Source organism: Crotalus tigris, unplaced genomic scaffold (assembly GCF_016545835.1).
Source record: "Crotalus tigris isolate CLP2741 ecotype Arizona unplaced genomic scaffold, ASM1654583v1 scf7180000018485.2372832, whole genome shotgun sequence".
Taxonomy (NCBI): Eukaryota; Metazoa; Chordata; class Lepidosauria; order Squamata; family Viperidae; genus Crotalus; species Crotalus tigris.
In genome coordinates, this window is record NW_024097033.1 from 541582 (window position 1) to 557786 (window position 16205).

Genomic DNA, 16205 nt, shown 5'->3' on the forward strand with positions numbered 1-16205 from the left:
TGCCTTACAGACCAGCTGCTAGTAAAGACAAATTAATGTGCTATACTTGGTAGTAAATTGCATTGGGGAGGGGGGGAAACCTTAAGAGATGAAGCTTGGTTATTCGGAATTAGAAGTTCTTTGCCATCTTTGAAATCATTTCTTTCTTTGATTAAAACAATTGTAGTATGATTTCCTGAAATACATAAATGTTCACCACTTTCGTTTCCTACCCTGTTTCCTAGAAATGTTTTACTTGTATAATGTTACCCATCTGGATTCTAGACATTTTATAAATAATACAAACCTTCCCATGTAAGAATATAAGGTCTTTCTAATTATAATTTCCTTGAATAAAATTATATTACCTATGTGTGTATTGCGTATGTATGTGTGTAGATCAGTGGTTCTCAACCTGTGGGTCGGGACCTCATTTGGGGTCGAACGACCATTTCACGGGGGTCACCAAACAACGCAGTCCACCATTTTTTCCCCCTTTTCCTTAGCTGTGCTACTCCCTTTTATTCTATTGGCTTTTGAAAGCCAATAGAATAGACTCTCTTGAATAGAGTCTAATTCTATTGGCTTTCAAAAGCCAATAGGAATTGTCCAGGCTGTCTCTGCCCTGCTGAGCCCGCCAAAAGTCCCATTCTGCAAACGGTGCTGCACCAGTTGAGCAGTCCTCGACTTACGACCGGTTGAGTAGTCCTCGACTTACGACCGGTTGGGGGTCACAGCATTAAAAAGGTTGAGAACCACTGGTGTAGATGGATGGATGGATGGATGGATGGAGAGAGGGGGGAGGGAGGGAGGGAGGGAGAGAGGGAAAGAAGGAGAGAGGGAGGGAGATGTTGTGGCCTGATGGTCAAGACACTCACCTGCCACTTGGAAAGTTGAGATTTCAATCCTAAGTAGTAGCAGATGTTTCTCTACTAGGGCACAAAGAAAAAAAATCTGCTGCAAGCTGTGTACATCACATATGTGCACGCATGTATGCATGTGTACATAGACACAGATACACATGTAATATACACAAATACACACACATACATGCACATATATGATTTTGACTGTCTGTTCAAAGATGCTGCAAGTGGATCCATTTCTTTATGATAGCGCTAAATCAGAGTTTGTCATACTTTCAAAGATAATATTTCTTTCTTTCTATTTTTATTTATTGCCGTTTTTGCTTCTGTCTATATATAGAAACTAACAACTTTTTAGACTTTGTCTTCTTCCTGTTTTCAGTTAACGTTTTCAATAATGGGGTCTATCTGAATATCCTGACTGATACTTTTACCCATTTCTACATCTACCAAGCACTCTTTGAGCACTTCCACCACAAATGAAAAGACATGGCTTCCCCTTTGCAGTTATGCAAGGAATTTAAAGATTTATTTTTAGTTATATATGCCAGTTTCGTTAGTCATATACCATGCGTACTGTATACATTAAAAGAAAAGACTTCATTTCAATTCCTTGGAAGGACTCTGCAGACCATTTCCCCGAAATTGTTTCAGTTTAATGAAAAAAAAATCTTCCAAGAAAATAACGTAGAAGTTAAACATACTGTAATTGAATATATATATTCAAATTTAATAAGCTAACTATTGCTTATTTGTCAGAAAGAAAAAATATATTTGTAAGAAATAAATCTAGATAAACTGAGAGCAAGACATTTTTGTTGTATTTGATGTAAGGAAACTTAATGTCCCTCATTCTAATTCCCTGATTACTGTTTGCCCTATCACATTCTTCAAAGAAGTCCACAGAAAAGGGATGAACCAGCTCTTTCCAGTGCTAGTATGTCCTCTATTTTGTTTTTATTTCAAACAGCTGCCTCTCCGTTTCTATAATGGAAAACAATTATGTCACAGGAGTCAGAGGACTAGAAACAGACAATCCCTCATTGTCAAGGATCCTATAAGCAGCAGCTGGCTATTTCCTTTGAAGAGCACTTCCTCTGGACCAGGCTTTCCAAACTTATGTGCTCAGATGTGGTAGTGTGCAAGATCCCATAATTTCCAGCAAGATAACTGTGGGAGAGGAGGTGATCAGCTGTGGGAAAATTGCCCTATATTGACTTCCAGAGGCTGCAGCTCTAGTCACCTTCTCTGTTGAGGTCTCTATCCATTGCAATAACTAAAGACCAAGCAAAAAGAAAAGGGAAGGAGAGGTTAATTACAGCTATCTAGAAGGTTAATGACCAAATATTTCTGCAAAGATTCCTAGAATTTCTTATTTGAATGTATTCAGGGAATATACTTGTTAGTTCCTCTCTTTCTCCACCAGACAACTCAGCACCTGTTTAAGTATTCCTTTTCTTATTTACAGTAGCCATTCAGCTCACAGATCCAACAGTGAACTCCAGAAGGAGGGAATGGGATGGAATAGAATATTTTGGATTTGATTTTATGAAGTGATGGCATTTCACCGATTTGCTCGGCTCTGATCATTAGAGCAATGTGTTTTGAGAAAGTGCCTGAATCCCCAAGCAGGAAGTATTGACCTCCATGCCTTCAAGTGAGTGGGTGGGCTGTGAAATAATTGCCAATTGTTTTGCAAAGCAATCTGAAAGGTATACTTTGGTTAAAGCTGTTATCAAAGTCAAATGCCTGTTTATGTCTTTGCACAGCTACAAATGGTTTGTTATAATCCTGAACAAGAGATGAAAATAACCTGCAGCCTGCTGCATTAACAGAGGGATAGAATCAAGATCACGTGAAGTGTTAATACCACTTTACAATACCTTGGTAAGGCTACACTTGGAATACTGCATCCGGTTTTGGTCACCACGATGTAAAAAAGAGATTGAGATTCTAGAAAGAGTACAGAGAAGAGCAACAAAGATGATTAGGGGACTGGAGGCTAAAACATATAAGGAACGGTTGCTGGAATTGGGTATGTCTAGTTTAATGAAGAGAAGAACGAGGGGGGACATGATAGCAGTGTTCCAATATCTCAGGGGTTGTCACAAAGAAGAGGGAGTCAAGCTATTCTCCAAAGGCAAGACAAGAAGCAATCTAGAACTAAGGAGAAATTTTCTGACAGTTAGAACAATTAATCATGGAACAACCTGCCTCCAGAAGCTGTGAATGTTCCAACACTGGAAGTTTTTAAGAAGAGACTAGACAGCCATTTGTCTGAAATGGTATAGGACAGTGATGGCGAACCTTTTAGAGACCGAGTGCCCAAACTGCAACCCAAAACCCACTTATGCATCGTCAGGTGCTGGGTGGGCATGGCCCACTGGATGGGCGTGGCTGCAGTGGTAATGGCAGACTGGGTGGGACTAAAAAGTTCAATCAATCAATTCCAACTTTGCAAGATCTTTTTTTTCCTGCAAGAAGTCGAAATTGACCGATTGATTGAACCTTTTTTTTTGTACACGGTGGCGGAAGCCTAAAGTGAAAAGGTTTTATAAAACCCAGCTGAAGGCCTAGGACTGGGGCAATGGCACACGTGCCCACAGAGACGGCTCTGAGTTCCACCTCTGGCACCCATGCCATAGGTTCGCTACCACTGGTATAGGATTTCCTACCTGAGCAGGGGGTTGGACTAGATGACTTCTAAGGTCCCTTCCAACTTTATTATTATTATTATTATTATTATTATTATTATTATTATTATTATTGTTGTTGTTGTTGTTGTTGTTGTTGTTGTTGTTGTTGCTGCTGCTGCTGCTGTTGCTGTTGTTACAGGCTGATATTTCATTTTGTATTATCAATAGATTGTCTTGGAAGACTCTGTAGAGGCAAAACCTACTGGCATTGGCCTTGAAGTTAAGCCAAACAGCAATTGCAGCAATTTATTTTGGCTTCCGCATGAAATGACCCCAAATAACACCAAAAACAAGAAGCAAGCAGATGTTCAGCCTACAGCACTGAGATAAAATTGTAGTAGTTACCCAAACCAAGAGGTGAATCAACAGTCACTTTGACAATTATGGTTATATCGGTAGGTTAGGTTGTGGAAACATTGGTTCTGCAAATATTGTTAAATCACAACTCCTGGCATGTCTTAACATTGACTAATGTTTGCTGGCTCAGGACCCTGAGACCAACATTATCCTTGTTCGTAGACCAGGCAAAGTAGGTTGTGTGCCCTACCAAGAGAAAAAAAGCCTTTTCTATTTAGTGTATAGTTTTGTAGCATTAGGCCAGTTTTAATGAATAACATCCTACTCATCATGAAATTTTCATATTAACACATGTGGGACACACAAGCCAAAGTTGCCAGAGTTTTAAACAACATCACTGGCACCAGCCAGTTGGTAGATATTTGACCTCATACTGGTGACTTCTGCTTCAATCTCAGAGCTCCAGACTCCTGCTTGGGTTGTCTATCTCTAGCTTTAGTCTTGAGCTATGCTGCAATATAGAGACTTACTTCGCCTCTCCCCTGCTCTAATTCTATGATTTATAAGACTTATCTTTCCTGAGGATGAGACAGGTACAAATGATCATAGAAAACAATGCATACTTTAAAATCTATGGTCACCTGTGCAGTGCAGAGGAAAAAAAAACTTGCAAAGGAACTCTCAGAGGCAAACAGTGCATGGCCCAAAAATCTCCATCATCAGCATCTTTGATTTTCTAACTTCAAAGAGCCAGTGAGGGGAACAGGATGCTCATTTGATAAATGAAGCATTGCTTTGGAGAAGGCTGTTTAATTTTGTATCCCCCTTGCTCCAAAGCCAATAGCAGCTGGGGAGCAGTTTAGATTGGCTTCTACAGATCAAATAAGTAGATCTTTGAAGAAATGGCATTGGGAAGGAATGTGGCAAAGATTTAATCAGAGATCCCATCATGGTTTCCTTTTCTCAAAGAGAGCAGTAGTGAAAAGGTTAATAGCCATTCCAGTTGAAAATAACTTTTCAGAATGCAGCACTGTAAACAATTATCTGGTAACCAATCTCTGAGAAAAAGGAAATGGGAACATGGCAAAGGAAAAGAAAAAAGGCACTAGAGCTCAGAGAGGTCACTGAAGCACATGAGAGAGGGAATACCTTCATTTTCATAGGCTGTGAAAGAACTGACCTGACACATGGAGTAAATTTCTGCTAGAGTATCACTTCGGCTGCTAAAGCTCACTTGATCCCTTCAGGGATTGCCTGCTGTTTAAAGAAACTGTCCAAAAAGCTACCTTCTCAGCTTGATTGTAAATGAAAACAACTAGGATAAGGAAGTCAATCTGGGCAATTCTGTTTTTTGGGTTTTTTTTGCAAAATAAGGAGATGGGCCATAGCTGCTACTATCCCAAAAGAAATATGCTTTGTAAAAATAAAGGCATTTTGTGTTCTGAGAAGAAGGGACAATTGGAGAAAGCTTCTTCTGAAAGAGTCACCTTGTAAGTGGGAGAAAGTGACTGCCACCAGAGTGTTTTGGAAAAAGAGAAATGGCCTTAAGGGACCCTCTGTAGACCAACATAAATTTCATCATTAGATTATAGACTTACCTCCCTCATAAAGTGCCTGAAAGAGCTCCTCTACAGCTAAAGCTAACTCCCATCTGCAAAAACAAAGCAAAACAGAGTAGACTTGGGCCTTCAGTTGGAAAAAAAAAAAAACATCATTAATTGTGTAGTATGTGAGGGGGAGCTGTTTAGGAATTCCAAACCTGAGAACATAACAATCTTTCCAACAGTCCTGGATGGAAAGGAAGGAAATGAGTCTACTTTTAATCACTGCCTGACTTGGTGGTGAGCTTCCTGACATTTCTTCCTGCTGGTGCTCTCCAAGAATTGCAGGAAATTAAGCATCTACTGTGGAAAGAAGAAAAAGAAGCCACACTACACTTAGTGAATAAGTTGTAAACATCTCCACCCTGGAGAGGGAACACTTAAGTGTTGCTGAGAAAATGACAAGTGAGATTATTTTAGTAACAGTTCTCACAGCAGAAACATCTGATTTCCACACTGAAAATTCCAGTTGCTTTAATCAAGAGAAATAAAGTAAAATAGATGTTTCAAGATGAGACAAGGTGAGCATCATTGTGATGATGTATAATAAGCGAGTAGAAACACAAAGTTCTTTTTTTAAAATTCCATGTGAGGGATTTTGTACTAAATGATATTTTTGTTAGCTCAGTCATTCACTTCAACCATCTACTACATGAGAAGTGAGCCTTGCTCCATGCCCATGTTTAACCACTTCTATTTTTTTTTAGTTCAAGCTATCCCGATTGCTTTACAATTTTTAAAAGGTCTAAAAATGCCATAATCACAACTGTTTATGGAAATTGTCTAAGCATCATAAGGCGTAGAGGTATGGAGAAATCATTGAGGAAGATACGGGACAACCATTAGGAAAATATGAACTTAGTTCAGAACACAGGAAGGAGTGAAAAAGAAACTCACGACAGGTGAGCCTGACCCTCTTTAGTGTAAGACAAGGGGAAAGAGAAACACTGCCAGACTATCAAGAGTTTGTTTATAACCTCACAATAATTAAACAAAGTCTATTATTTCTTGTTGTAGCCGTTTCTTGGAAAGGGCTGTGTTGAAAGAGTGGCCAAGGTTTATGGTTCTGTAGCTCTTTAGCCACTATCTGTGAGGAGAAGGGGATCAAAAAGGTCAAGATGGCAACTGCAACTATGCAAATCACAAGTAAGCAACAAGGGGTTAGGACATTGATTGCACAGTTACGGCTGCTGTTTTGACCCCCACTCCAGGTTTCTCTTTAATTTTCCTACTCTGTCCTGTTTCTTGAAAATATTCTGCACAGAAAGTTGGCACTTGTCTTTATGATTTGAAAATTTCCAAGGACCACAGAAGAAGAGGCAAGAATAATGTAAATGCCAAAATCTAAATTATATAAAGTGAATATTCTGCCCTAGCACTGTAATCAAGCTTTATCCAATGAAGAGGCTTAATTTAACATGACACACAAGCTTCTCAAGCAACAATAATCTGGAACAGAGCAAGTGTAGCTGTTGAGCTACATTACAGGATGAAGCGTCAGAGTTGTTTTCTCTGTATTAACTACTATTCTTCCACCAGAGTAAGCTATTTCTTTGTATGTACAGCTATACTGCTCCCTCAATCATGCCTCCTCCTCCCCCCCCCAACATAGTTAGAATGAGATTTCATTATGACAAGAAATGTAGCAGCTACAGGAGTCCAGCTATACTGGATTTAATTCATATCCACTGTGTCAATGACATTATCCAATCATGTCATCTTTGCCATCCCTTTCTCCTTTTGCCTTCAATCTTTCACAACATCAGACTATTTTCTAATTAGTCGTCTTCTCCTCTCATTTGGTATCCAAACTATTTGAGCTTCAGCTTCACTATCATTCCTTCCAAAGAACAGTCAGGGTTGATTTCCCCTTTAGGATTGACTGATTTATCTCCTTGTAGTCCAGGAGACTCTCAAGTGTCTTCTCCAACACCACAATTCGAAAGCAAGATACATTAAGTACATTGCTGGGAAAACACATTCCTAAAGTTGGCTCTAAAAGAGTGAGTAGCCTTATAAAGCATACAATGTGGTGGATTTTCAGGGAGTACATGGCACAATTCATCTCTCTCCCAGATACAGGAACCTACTCTCCAGAACAGACATACTACTGAAACCAAGAGTGGGACAAACCCTTGAAAATAGCAAATATCGGTGTCAGTAAATACATGCCACAGAAACTTTTTCTTTAAAGCTGAACAGAAGAAACCCACAAGCAGTACAGGACAGGTCTGTCAGAAAGGAAGGGCCAGATAGATAGCAAAGGCAGATCAAGCAAGTTGATCAACTACTTCACTTCACCTTATGTACTGTCCAAGGCCATATTTCTTGCTTTGGGGAACTCTCTTTGCCAAAGCTTTGTCAAGCTGTCTTAGCTTGCCAAAAAGTGTGCCTGATTATAGAAGGGACTAAGCAAAATTCTGAAACAATTCATGTACAGTTTTTGTACAGTATATGCATTTGTAGAGTTATAGGTGCTGTCCAAATTGAACTCCATAAATCTTCTATTCAAGAATGAGATTTGTTTTACATTATTTATCAATAAAATTACAAAGAAGTTGAGAAAAGGTGTTGTACATTCATCAATGCTTTCAACCAAATCAGTATCTGAAGTAAATTTGGTATGTTCCTCAAGGAAGGAATCTAAGAATTCTGAGACAATATGGTTTACTGTAAACCATTAAACCTTTTCAGAAGGTTTTGATAAATAAATCTATTTCTTGTTTGGAACTTTATTTATGTATACGTCTACTCTATTCCCTTTCCTTCTATATTATAAGTCCATCAGTATAAAGAAGAATAGGAACTTTGCTCGAGTAGAAAACCAAATGCTACAGCATTCTAAATCCTACAGATTATGAAAGCAGGGGGTCCTCCTGTAATAGGAGAGTGCATGAGCAGAAGGGGGTTTTCACCACAGTATGTGCTTGAATGGAGGAGCATGTGATAATCTGAAGATCCTCTGGTGCAAACAGTTACTTGTGAAAGTAACTATTGGATGTAATCCAGAAAATTTTGCTTCCTCATTGTTGTGAGTTACCGCGAGATACAGCCCTGTTTTTATCTTTATATTAGACAGTTTTCTCTCTGCTTCAACAAAAAATACCCAGGATGCCTTGAACCATTTTCAGGCCAAACACATTCTACTTTTTATTACACATATTACATTCTTAAATAAAAATGCGTCACATAACTTTTTTTGCATAGATATCTTACAATATACCAATTTAAAAAAGAATTATGAAACAGACCAGTAACAAAAATAAATCTTCTTTTTCATTAATAATCTTGTAACATTAACATACCACCATCATATAATACAAATAATATTTTTAAATCTTAAGACTTTTGTACAGCCAAAAAAATGGACAAAGTAATATATTCATATATTTATATTTATATTTATATATTTATATATATAAAAAGCTTAAAAAAAATAAACACCAACCAAAAAATGGGAGAATGGAGGGCTACCATTTTGGGTACTTCTGCGATATACTAGAGCCATGTTTTTCAACTTTGCCAACTTTTAAGATGTGTGGACTTTAATTCTCAGAATTCTCCAGCTAGGAAGGGGGATTTCTGGGAGTTGAAGTCCACACATCTGAAAATTAGCAAGGTTAAGAAACACCGTACTAGAAATACCTGAGAGAACGAGGCTGAAGGTTCCTCCAAATGCACTTGGCAGAAACATCTGATGAAAGAAAAGCTGTAGTGCAAAAAGAAAGTCCTTCAAGAATTGGTGGTGGTTACGCAGATATTGTTTTGAAAGAATGACTGGATTATATATATATATATATATATATAATTAGAATGAAAAAAGGACCTGGTGAATCTGTTACAAATACACCAATCCTTTACTTCCCTAAGCAATGTTCATTGTACCCATTGTCTAAATTCTGACATGCTTTTCCCTTGATATAACTTTAGAAAGATTAAAAGGGGGTTGTTTCAAGGGAGTAATTTCTCCTACCATGCTCCTGGAACCTCTTGCCAGGGGTTCCAGTTCTGGAGGTAATTAATGCTGCTCATATACATCATCAGTCTTTAAGTCAAGACCAGAATCACTGTAGATCAGCTCCTTGAAAGATCTAACTGTATGCTGAATGTGCGCCTCAGCAGATTGAGCACATTACATGTGAAGGACGAAAGAACCACTAATCCATGAAACCCAGTACCTCCTTTATAGTACGAACTACAGCTGGAAAATTGACTGGAAATGGGGGCTGTGGATCTTTGGACTGATGCAACTAGAAGCTAATCTTGATCATGAGGCAATCTTATCAGGATTGTAGCTAATAAGGGGCAAAAGCAAGCTTGCCTACTTTGTTATTCCTTTAGATATTTTTCTGAACTTTCTTAGAATCCAATTTTTTTGTTTGTTTGTTTGGTAGAACTGTGGAATAGGAAGGACACGGGTTTAATGCAATGCTACTTGCTAATTCCATCCCATCCCTTCCCCAATGAATTTGGGGACTGAGAACTACTTCTGGAAAGTGTTACTGCAGACAACAGGATACACATGAGAGATGCCTGACCTCTTTATTTTTTTAACTTGTGTGCAGCCCATCTTGCCTAGAAGGCGGGACCTCTTAACATATTCTCAAACCTTATGTTTTGCCTCTCAATTCAATGCATCATCTCTGCATGTTTCCTCCCTGTCAAAAATATATACTTCACAAGAATAACCTTGCTTTAGAAGCAGCAAATGACTTGATTATGAAGATTGGCAATAAAGCTCAGCTTTGGCTAACCTTGAATTGGGGTGAGATTCCAATTTTTCCTTCCCAATTCAGATTCTGATTGACTTCCAATTGTTGATTTGCAATTTTTCTCACATAGGAGGGTGGAAAAAAGGGGCAATTGCTTGACCAGCTGCTCAAGACATCTAAATATTGTTCACTTTGTAGGTTTGTGCACAATAATCAGCAGATGAGCTTATGCATCTGGTAAGGGTCATGTGAGGAAGAGACAGACCCTGGTACATGATTCTGGATTTGGGGCAGTATTTCTTCTCACCAGGAATGAAGTATTAACTTGCCCATTCTATCCCCAGAAAAGTTATTTACTTGTTATAACCTTTTCATACATTTGTGCATCCAGGCTTCTAGCCTTGTCGCCCTCCAAGTGTGTGGCATCCATGGAATTGGCAGCCATGTAAAAGGCATAATTCCAGCTCTGATGCAGAATTCCTTCAAGTGCAGATGACTCCTGAAGGAACCAGACATGAGCAGAGCCCTATTGTATCCCCACTGGAAGCACTACTCTAAGAGAAGGTGCAGAGAACTCAACACAAGGCAAGGAAGGAGGTGAGCTGAAAACTACTACTACCTTGTGTGCTCAGCCTCTCCGCTCAGCCAATATTTGTGATATTCTATAGTGGTTTTTTTTAAAAAAAATCCCTCAAATGTTCTCTTTATACAGTGCTCATTTTGGGATAAAATACTGTTCTCAAAATGATACCATTATAGTACTCTCAATTTGTTGAAGAGATTTTAACCATGTATATACTTACAGTGTTCATTTGCTGATGATACATGCTAGCATAATTGAAGTGCTGTTTAGTTTTTTCTTAGAACTGAGCAACTTCATACAAATTTCACTATATCTGTGGAACTAAAAAAAATTAAAAAATAATACAATGTCTATCAGGTAGTGAAGGATCAATAACAAATGAGTGCTTAAAAACAGTGTTACAATTTTGGTGTTCAGGGATTAGCAGATACAACGTTCAGAAATGCGTAAAATACAAATAACAACAAATAACAATATACTGGATATACTGGACCAGATATATACTCTGGTCTGACCATATGGCCTTCCAGGGAACCATTTATTAGCCACAGGAATAGTAATACAATAAATGAAAATATTAAGTGACAGACGTGTAAAAATATTACTTTCAGGAATGGCTTCCCAAATGGATCTATCAACCATGCTGATTTATTTATCCAGGTAATAATCTGTCACACAGGAATTTAAAAAAAGATGTCCAAGAAATTGTATGTTATATTGATAGGTGATTTTTGCACACTGAAGCCTCAGCAGATAAATAGGTCAATTTAATGTCACTTCCCTCCATGTGACATAAAACTCAGGGTACTTTTGTAAACACTTCCCCCCCCCCCAGTTTTCATTTTGTTTTCTCATGGTATACAATAAAGATACACACAAGCAAAATCATTCCCAATAAGCCAACATTCTTTTAAAATTCACTATCAGTAGTAAGGGCCCTCACTCAAATGAGACAGAAACAAGGATTGTTGATTACTACATCAGGCAGAGTTGGATTTCACTTCATCTATATGGGCTTATATTTTAGATATATTCAAATGTTTTAGCATATGTATAGATATACAGAACTTGGGAGTGTACGCCTGCAATTTGGCCTTATGCCCAATCAACAAATAAAAAAAATATATAAACATAGTTCAATTTAAAAATATGAGTATGCCAACATTAACTTTCAAATCTAAGAATATTTTAGTGTGCTTTTGAAATTACAGCAGGTTAATACATTCTTGATACTTTTCCCCTATTGTTCGAGGGCTTTTAAGAAAAATGAAGCATTTACTGTATCCCTACTGAGAAAGAGAGAGATCCTTGTTGCTGAAAGAGGTCGGGTGTGTGTGTCAATTCTTGCTATTTTTCTGAAGATAGCCCCTATCTTATTTTAGCAAGGAAAGGCAAAATCCTTAACACATATACACACATATACTCACACACATATATACACACACACACAAACAAACACACAGAGATGGCCCTCTGTTAAGTGTTTAAAAGAAAACAAGAGTTTTCTTTTGAATCCAATTATCATGGGGTCTACCAGAAATGTGTAGTACAAGTTAGCATGTAGAGTATGCCATGCAATTAACCGATTCTAAATTTTCCAGAGTATATTGTAAACTGGCATACTGAAAACAGGATGCAGCAGACACTGCTGCTGCTGAAGCAACAAGAATACTGCTCAAAGGCCTGAATAAAATGCCTCAGATTGCTTTTGCCTGTGTTTTCTATCCAAGCTTCCTTATATTAGACTAGGAAGTTAGCTACTCTCTCGTGCCTTGCCATTTCCTTTCCTTGAGAGCATTAATAAAGACTGGGTGGTAAAACCCTGCCATCATTGCTGTTAGAAAATCCTTTTATAGGATGGTAAAAGCCAAACTAAGATCTGCTAAATGATGTAATTAAGTCCTTGAAATATTTACACACTCTCTCCCTCAATTTCTGTTGAATTTGTAATAGAAATACAGAACCCATTAAAAATCATTTTTGGTATGGCACAACCATCACACATGATTATCTTTCGGTAAGTGGTCAAAAGAAAATCTCAAGAACAAATTACTATTTGTGTTTGCATTTCCCACGGCTCATTGTCCAGAATTCTTCCTCCTCCTTCCTGCCTCCCACGTTTGTGAGACTGTCAGTATGATTAGGATTGCAGACAGATCCTATCACCATCAGCGGATGAGGTGGTTCACTGGGAAGTAAGAGGCTGACAAGTGCTAACAGCCTTACAGACAAACATTGCAAACTAGGGGCAGAGGCAGATGGCTAAGCTGTGATTGATTTGCTGTACCAACTTATAGGCTTCTGATTATTTATTTATTTGGTGGTGCTGGCCAGCTAATAACTATATAATCTACTGTGGAAACATAGCAACCTTATGCATCAACTATGGATTAACATCTCTTCCTCATTCATCTTCTCACAGGCTGAGAGCAGATCCCTTTCACATTTACTCAGGAAAAGGCCCTGTCCGATTTAGTTGACTTACTCCCAAGTCCCTATACTTCAAATCTACTTTGAGCAGGGAGAAAAAGAACAAGCTTTTTGTTCCCCAGATTATTTCAAGTCCTGTTAACAGAAAATTTTCTGAGACTTCTAATATCAATAAGAGTTAGATGAACACAATTCCTTTTGGTTTCTCGGGATTCCCATTCCCATCTGTTTCAGATTATTTAAAGAAGCAAACTTATTTTAAATTTGTCTGTTAACTCTTATAGTCTCAAATTAAATACTAGATGCAACAGAACTGAATATTTTGGTCTATGGGTATTACTTAAGGACTATGTCATGACAGTTACATATATATTTGTGTGTGGGTTCGCGCACATACAGATATATACGTACATACATACATATCTATATACATACACACATACGCACAGATACATGCATGCACATTATGCAAGACTCTACAAGAAAACAAAAAAATCTTGACAGTAGAGATTTTTCAACTAATTCGTTGTCTAGATGTTCAGTCTTCTCTCTTCTCTGATATTCTAAAACTGTCACACAATATTCCAATACCAAGTTACAGAGTTCTCAAAATTCCCAGTGAACACCTCCATAGAACAGAAAAGATGCAAACACGGTTAAAGAGAACTACAAGATTGTCAGCAAACAATGCTCCAAGATTTCTTCACCACAAATCTTTGGAATAAAACTTAGATCTTGCCCTTATTCTTAAATCCTAATGTTAATTGCCTCTGTAAAGATTATTCGTGTTTTTGGTCTGTATCTCATCCCATCATTAAGGGCTACATTTTGTATTTGCAATATAAATGGTTGTTGATAGTCACAGTATGTGCAGGGATTATCTGAGCCCGAGGAGAGGACTGTTTGGAACCTCAGTAGCTGAACAAAATTACAGATGGAAAGAAAACCCCAAGAGCTAAATATTATGTATCAATGTCTGTACTTCCATTATATATTTGAAGATATAAAAAGTTATTTTAATGTTTCTGCATCCTAAACATGAATTAGGAAATTAGTGAACAGTCAACAAGTCAAAAAACAGTCCAAAGTAGGGCAGTGAGCTAGTTTAGTGAGTGGAAGAGTAGCAACCAAGAGAGTTACAGGCCATTCCGTTTCTCAGCACATCTTGCAGGGATGGTCCCAAATAAACTATACACAGCCATTCTGAATCACTATCTCTTTACCTGCATGAGAGATAGTTTGAAAAGGCAGTCTTTGGAATAGTGCCAGCTCCAACTAGCTAAAAATAAACATAATGCATATATAGAGAAAGGTGTGTGTGTGTGTGTGTGTGTGTGTGTGTGTGTGTGTAGATAAGTACAGAAAAAAATAATCTAATTTGACCACAACCATCAAACTATCTACAAGATCCAAGCATGAGCCTGATGCCTTCATTGTTCATTAAATAGTACAACCATTGCTTGAAGTGGACCCATGCATCTACTTTTTTTTTTGTTTATTTAAATTAGTTGTTTGGAAAGAAGTCCGTGCTTACCAAAAAGCCAATCCTTTCATTCAACTGCATTGTGTTGGACAAGTGGGAATTACACCACCTTAATAAAATGGGAAAGGAGAATCTAGGCAGGCATTTTCTCTTTTAGAAAACATGTAGGAGACTAATATTAAAAGCAAGAGATTCTCACTTCTAACTTGCATGATTGCAAGTATTCTATTGATCTGCTTAACCCAAAATATTTCTTTTGCGAGTGCCAGACACACACATATATGTTACCACGTATTTCACCAAGTAAAAGGCTAGCAACAACAAATAACCAGAATTGCTAACCATTTTTTGTGGGTTGCCACAAGCATGCTCCCCAGGGTGCAGAAGGAAAACCTGAAGTCAGGCCTGAGTTAGAGAATCCAAGACAGATATCCAGGTGTGTAAATGAGTTCTCAGAAACTTGGAGAAAAGGTTCAAAGCTTCAAATAAGCTTTCTTTCAAGTTTTCATTAAGTAATTAAATAGGAAGTTTGAACTATGGCAATATGGTGATGCCTCCAAAGATATACTGTGATCTTGCTCAGGGATTTCACTTGTCAACCATTATGCAATCATATCAGCAGTTTTCACAGTTCCTCTGTGCACGGGATGTGCAATAACCAAATACCAAAATTAAAGGAACAAAACAGTATGCCTCTCTCTTTCTTTCTCTCTCTCTCTCTATATATATATACTGTATATCTCCTTGACAAAGTCCATAACAGCTGAAGCAAGAAAACTGGTAGGTGTATCCTAGGATCTCTGCAGAGTGTACTGCCAATTAAGGCCATTGGTATTGACTTAAACAGATCTTGACAGCTCAGTTCTATGAAAAAACAAAACGGAGCAGATCAAGAAGTTCTTGAGGAATCTTGATGAATCATTAAGGGTGCCTTAAAACAAAATCAGCAGAAAGGAACCAAGACAGTAATGTTTTGGCTACCAAACTGGAATTTGGTTTTTCTAGGTCATTAGTTTTCCTTCCAAAATTATCTCCAAAGAAAAGTTAGTGCTACAAATATGCAAGTCCAAAATAGGTTTCCCCCCTCCCCAGTCAAGTTGCACCAAGAAGCGAGTTACATATATGCTGCTTCTATGCTGTTCACCTGCAAGGAATTCTCTTCCATCTGCTTTGATTTCCATTGGCAATAAACAGGAGCAAATATTTTCAAGTTCTGAAGTGCTGTAAGCAACTGTGTCTTAAAGACTTCCCCTGCATCCCTTTTCCTAATCACGTCTTCTGCCTTTCAGATGGGCAAGGCGTTGGAAACAGATGAATGTACTGCTGAGTGCATGACAGCATTTAGTGCATGTTGTGTGAATAGAAGTTTACATGTGATCAAATTCTCTTCTTCTGGAAGGTAGCAAGAGACAGGCAATTGGGTTCCACCCTTCTCCCCATGACGCTATGGTCTAACTGCATCCGGGTCACACTGTATGGTCCCTATTATTTAGATGTGCCTCTTCATATGGAGGGCAAGATGATCAGACCTTGAAAAACACCTGCAAAGTAAACACAA

At 38.1% G+C, this 16205-nt stretch overlaps 1 protein-coding gene and 1 long non-coding RNA gene across 3 annotated transcripts in view; both read right to left on the reverse strand.

Annotated features, from left to right (window-relative positions):
• Window positions 1-1146: 1146 nt before the first annotated feature.
• Window positions 1147-2767, reverse strand: LOC120312317. The gene is made up of 2 exons (XR_005557857.1): window positions 2729-2767; window positions 1147-2121 (listed from the first exon to the last, which is right to left on the reverse strand). It is a non-coding gene; the product is annotated as an uncharacterized LOC120312317 (long non-coding RNA).
• Window positions 2768-8561: 5794 nt separating this feature from the next.
• KLF7 (Kruppel like factor 7) overlaps window positions 8562-16205 on the reverse strand; it is a 93951-nt gene continuing 86307 nt past the window's right edge. The window contains exons 4-5 of one of the 2 annotated variants that reach the window (XR_005557856.1): window positions 14990-16188; window positions 8562-11055 (exon numbers count right to left, since the gene is read on the reverse strand). Coding sequence is in view for 1 of the 2 variants with exons in the window: in XM_039352878.1 (XP_039208812.1) it covers window positions 16137-16188 (52 nt within the window). In the remaining variant the exon portion in view is untranslated. Of the gene's footprint in view, window positions 16189-16205 lie in introns of both variants that reach the window. The other variant, XM_039352878.1, reaches the window with a different exon arrangement.